Here is a 5617-nt window from a genome sequence, read left to right on the forward strand (position 1 = left end):
GTTGGTCCATTTCTTTAACTGTCTATGGTTAGTAGCCATTTCACACAAGTAAATGAGCACTTGGAAAAGCACTACTACAGACCTACTACAGACCTACATGAAGTATGTTATCTCAGATTGTTGATCCCAGGTGTATTTATGAATGTAAATGAAGACAGGGAAATTACATGTTTCTTTCACAGTATTTCTGTTTTACTTGCAAGACAATAGACAGAAGGAACTAGAGGACAAAAGTCACATTTGAACTCACAGTCAGCATGCACTACTCAGAACATGAAACCCACGTTATGGTGCCAAACTTGTGTTTTCTTTTCAAAATCTTTTTTTTTGATAAATCCATATTTTCTTACCTTACCAAGCAGACCCCAAGTGTGTTCACAAAGGTGTGGGCAGATGGGGGCCAGCAGCAGAGTTTGTCTCTCTATGAACTGGAAGACAAGGTCTCTATGCATGCCCTCAATAGCCAGCTCACGATACTTATCTTTGGCTGCCTGCATACATAGACAAAAACAGTTTAAAAGGTCATCATCATGTAATTATGGGATTTCTACACTATCCCAGCCACTTCATATTCTTCTTATCTTAATTTTGTCTTCAATTTGAATCCTCAGTTAATATCTTCATCAAATGCTTTTGGAGGATGAAAAGAATGCTCGTCTTGGAAGACATCAAAATGATTAAGCGTGAATTAGAGTGTGGTTTTTATAATGGACATTTTACTTACCTGGAACTCAAAGAAGCCACTCTTCAGAGCCTCCTTGTACATCATCCTGTCGTAGTGCTGCTCTGTCTTCAAGATGCCTGCGTTCATCTCGCTAGACAGACAGGACACAAAATCCTTGCAATCACTCTGCAAGCCAGTTTATCACTAACTTTTCAGAACTGAAATTCAAACTGGAAGGGGAATAAGGCTGCACAATTTGGAGAAAGTCATATTGCGATTTACAATACAGCAATTAAGATATAACGGTATCATGAGTCTACTTGCTTGATTATCAAGGAAATACTAATATTTTAAAATGTGTATTTCTCAACTTGAACATACAAACTTAAATGAGAAATACATACACAAATAAAAAACATAAACAAATAATAATTATTCTTTCAGTTTCAATAGTGCCTTTGCCGCTGTTGGGGCTCGGGCTCTAAAAAGATGGTTATTATTATTATTATTATTATTACTACTACTACATGTGGCGTTGAGTGAGTGATGTAGGTGTGCGAGTGGTGAAGCGAGGAAAGTCAGTGGTGTCGGACTTAGCGATTGTAGCTGCTACAAAGAAAAAAGCGAGAGGAGAAAGATAGCAAAGACGATGTAAAGTGAGTTAACAGTGAACAATTAAAGCACCAAGCTTCTAAAGACACAGTGGCTTCATCTGTTGTCACTACTGTCGTTAAAGGGAAGGGTAATTAAACTTGGAGACTGCAGTGCACACAGAGACTAGAGTGTCACATGCACAGCACACCTTTTTATTTACTCAAATTGCAAAATTTTTGCAGTTATGTAATTGCAGTTGGTGTGTGCATCAATCTCTTTAAGAGAATGGCAAGGCCGTGGAGTATGTGGTAGAGCGGGTGAGAAAGGGATGGCAATTAGCTTAAGCGCGAGTAGTGATTCTAGAGTCATCGTGAGAGAAACAAAGTGTCTCCCCTGTGCTTTCTAACCACAGTGGGAAATCTGTAGCAGGAAGTTAACCCTCTCCTTGATTTTGTGTTGTTTATGGAGAAGGAGAACCAAGAAACGAGTAGGGGGAAATGCAACACTACCAAGCCACGGTCGAGCGACGTGCGTCACTGTGACGTGTAGTTACATACAGAGTCCGTGTCTCCACATACCTACACACGTAACCACAGTGTTGATTAAACGCAGAAGCATGAATCATGTTTAAGGGGAACCATTCAAACTTTGAAGGACTGGCTTACTTCTACTTGCCTAGTTTTCTCGCCTTTGAGTGCCAACTGGCCACAGAGTATATCACATTATACCTATTTTAAAAAGAAAAAAAATCAATTCACCTCAGGTCACACTAGGTACACTGTAATGAAACTAACTAATTAATCCCTCTCCACTTTACGACCTTGTACGCAAACCGATTTTTCTGACCAGTGCTAAATATGGGACCAATATTTTACTTCTGCTCAATATAGACTAGAACTTAAATGATTTGTAGACCCATTGAGTAGTTGGTTAAAAATCAAAACAATTTTAATAATAGATGAATCTATTAACTGATATTTTGAATTCCAAATATTTATATGTTTTGGTTACACCAATGTGGGCATATGCAGCATTTCCCCACCTAATTTCAATAATAAATAAACAGCTTTGGGTTTTTCTGACTGAATAATTGATTAATAAAAAAAAAAAAATTACTTAGAATTATTTCAAGCTCAAAATCCTCGTTATCAATTTAACTACAAATTAATGCTTCTAATATCTATTCCTACATCTACTGACAAGACTCCGTTGTTCAAGGATCGGGAGTTACCACAAATAAAATTCAGCTTTGTATTGAGCGTTGATCTCAAAACCCATGTACAGGGCCTTGTTTAATGCGGTATCCTAAATAATTTATGAGAGCTCTATATATCGGTACCAGGGATACCACCCGTGTTAATGAATTCCTGTATCTACCTGGCAAAGACCCGATCGTTAAAAGTATCTGCAGGTCCCGTCCTCAGGTTGTTCTGGTTGGCAATCATCTCCTTCACCCACTCCACCCAGGTGTAGAGGCGCAGGATGCCAGCGTCAGCCATGGTCTCTACAAAGTTGGCGTCCTCCACTGTGTCCCCAGCATCAGCGAGAGCCAGACGCATACCTAGGAGAGGAAATATATAGGTGTTTTAAAACAGCAGGACGACAGAACAGGTGAATTTGTAGTACATTTTTCAGAGCAAAAATATCCAACTATATGGGTTCCCTCAATCGATTAACACTAAACATAGCACTTCATTTCTCTTCTTCAAAATACTTCGACAACCAGGTAAAATTCTGAAGCTTTGTGGAAATCTTGAGTCTAGTAAACTTGAAATACCCAGCAGACATCCCCCACCAAGCTCTTAGACAGGAATTCAACTTAACACATCTATATGTTGTCATTTCATCCCACAGCAAGACAGCTTCTACAGATACACCAGACACATCTATCTATTATTCAGCTTGCTCAGAACATAAAGAATACGGAGGGTAGATATAATAACCAACAACAAACAAAAAGGATGGATCAACTAATCCTGAGGTATACTGAGGTAAGGAGGGATACAAAGGTTATTCTATGTTCCAACTAGGTATAGATGAAAAAGATCAGAAAACATTAGCTAGAAAACACAGACAGAAAAACAAATAAACATATGGAGATGAACAACACAAGACCGAAATTCTCCCAAATGAACCCCTCCGAACATATGGCTTTTGTTTTAAATGACACTGTCAGAAACATGTTCTGCAACTGTACATCAAGTCATTCTTGGTCTCACTACTCCTTAGTGAAAATCTTCCTCTCAAGTTCCTATAAATATTTAATTTAAAAAGTCTATACTTTTCTTCTTTCCTCAGTATCTTGTTGCCCTGTGGGGAGATCAACAGGCGGTAATGCTTTTCTGAGATCAGAAGTGATAAGAGCATTTTTATTGCAATATCATAAAGCTGCTGCACCTCAATTAGTTGTTTTTGACAGAGAGATCATGGTGAATATACACTGCATTGTTGGTTACACTTTGATTTAAGCATACAGTACATTATTATACAGAAACTAATTACTTACAGAGCAGTATAAGTGTATACCCAATATCAACACCTCAGCTATCTTATGAAGATGGGGCGTTTTCTAATTATCTTCAGAACAGGATAAAGGATGTAGAATTATTGTAATATGTATAATAAGTGTAATGGTCCATTTACTATGAAAAGACTTTGTAATCTGTTCTAAACATACACGAGTTTTGTCTCCCATGTATAAATAAAAAAAAATGACAGCGATAAGAGAGAAAAGGATCAGAAACATAATACAAGAGGGAGATAAATCAAGAAGAAATTGAGTGTACCGTCTGCTGAGAACTTGTCAATGGCTTGGCAGAGAGTGAGGAAGTTTCCAGTTGATTTGGACATCTGGTGAATAGAAAAACAGATGTTAGCAGCCCGATTCTTTCAAGCATGCCCACCCACACAAGTTCATTACAAAGCTTATTGAAATAAAACCATCAAATAGCAGACTGTGTTTAAAAAAAATAAAGGAAACAAAAGCACAAGTCAACAGCACAGAGTAATTAAAATTCCTAACAGCATCAAACACTGTATCTAATTACTGGCACATAAAAAGAGAGGTGTTTAAATACAAGGGTCTGCTGCAAAATATAACAAGGATAATATTGTTATTTAATGTTTAAATAAACTAGACAAACGACCACATCGGATGGAACCAGACCTTTTCTCCTGAGATTATAACCTTACTATCAATATAAAAGATTCATTGAAATTTATTCATAATAGAATTTGACACACCTTTTCAGAGTTAAGGAGCAGATGTCCATTGGCTCGAACTGCTTGTGGCCACTTCCCACTGTAGACGAAAGAGAATGTTCTCATTAGTGTTGTCTTCTTCATCATCAATAATATGATCAAGTTAACCCTAATATAAAATCAAATGTAACACTGTAAAACCTTTTTAAATCAATTACTATTTCCACAGCAGAACAAATGCACATTTAAGCTGGGGAATATATTTAAATCATTATTAAAATTGTGATCATTATCACCAATCACATATCAATTAAATCAAATACATGGTTAATGCAATAACTCGATCATATATCACCTGGATGCTATGAATTATAACACCTGCCTTTTAATCCTCATTAATTTGCTCCTACCTTGTTCTGGTCAATCAAGCAGGCCCACTCACTTGTCTTTGGGCCACAGAGCCACATGGTTGTACAGGTAGTACGACAGGTGGTTGGGCACCAGGTCTTTGCCAGACACACGGACATCCACAGGGTACCAGTATTCAAACTCCCTCCTCAGCCTCTGTAGACGCTCTTTAGGGATGTCTGTCTTGGGGAAGGGAGACGTCTTAAAGAAGATGAAGTCCCACACCTCTTTGGTCATCTGCTCAGGCCTGTGGGAGGAAAAAAAAAGACAAGAATGGTCAAGGGTAGAACGATGGATGTATTGGGTTGAAGCAAGGTAAAAAAAGAAAAGAAAAGAGAAGTAATTAAATGGATCATATGACAGTGTGTTTCACTTCTCTTTGCCATTTTATCTTAGTCCTGGGGAAGAGATTTGAGGATTACAGGATACTGACTTTGAAAAGCAACACCTCTCATTTGAAATTATTACATTTTGTTTTAACCCTGGGGGCCCTGAGGCCATTTTTACAGTTATTTTCCGTCTGGATTTATTTTATAAAAAAGCTTGTAAAAAATCAACCCTGTTGTCTACAGTCAAGATATGAACATCATTTTTTTTTAGGACAAACTGGGTTATTAGAATATTTGGGTTGCAGTGAGGTCATTTGCATGTTAAAAATGGTTGTAGGGCCTTAAAGATAAATAAATAAATAAAACGGAAAATGAATCTTCCAGATATGTATTGATATCACAGACAGATAAGTAATGAATA

The 5617-nt window shown here is 37.4% G+C and overlaps 1 protein-coding gene across 2 annotated transcripts in view; it reads right to left on the reverse strand.

Moving 5' to 3' along the window:
* Positions 1–5617, reverse strand: part of lars1b (leucyl-tRNA synthetase 1b) — a 28292-nt gene that overhangs the window by 12250 nt on the left and 10425 nt on the right. For both annotated transcript variants that reach the window (XM_032532955.1, XM_032532954.1), the window contains exons 20-25: positions 4902–5114; positions 4502–4559; positions 4045–4108; positions 2636–2819; positions 725–815; positions 351–491 (exon numbers count right to left, since the gene is read on the reverse strand). In XM_032532955.1, coding sequence (XP_032388846.1) covers positions 351–491; positions 725–815; positions 2636–2819; positions 4045–4108; positions 4502–4559; positions 4902–5114 — 751 coding nt within the window. The remainder of the gene's footprint in view (positions 1–350; positions 492–724; positions 816–2635; positions 2820–4044; positions 4109–4501; positions 4560–4901; positions 5115–5617) is intronic.

Source organism: Etheostoma spectabile, chromosome 13, assembly GCF_008692095.1.
Source record: "Etheostoma spectabile isolate EspeVRDwgs_2016 chromosome 13, UIUC_Espe_1.0, whole genome shotgun sequence".
Classification (NCBI taxonomy): Eukaryota; Metazoa; Chordata; class Actinopteri; order Perciformes; family Percidae; genus Etheostoma; species Etheostoma spectabile.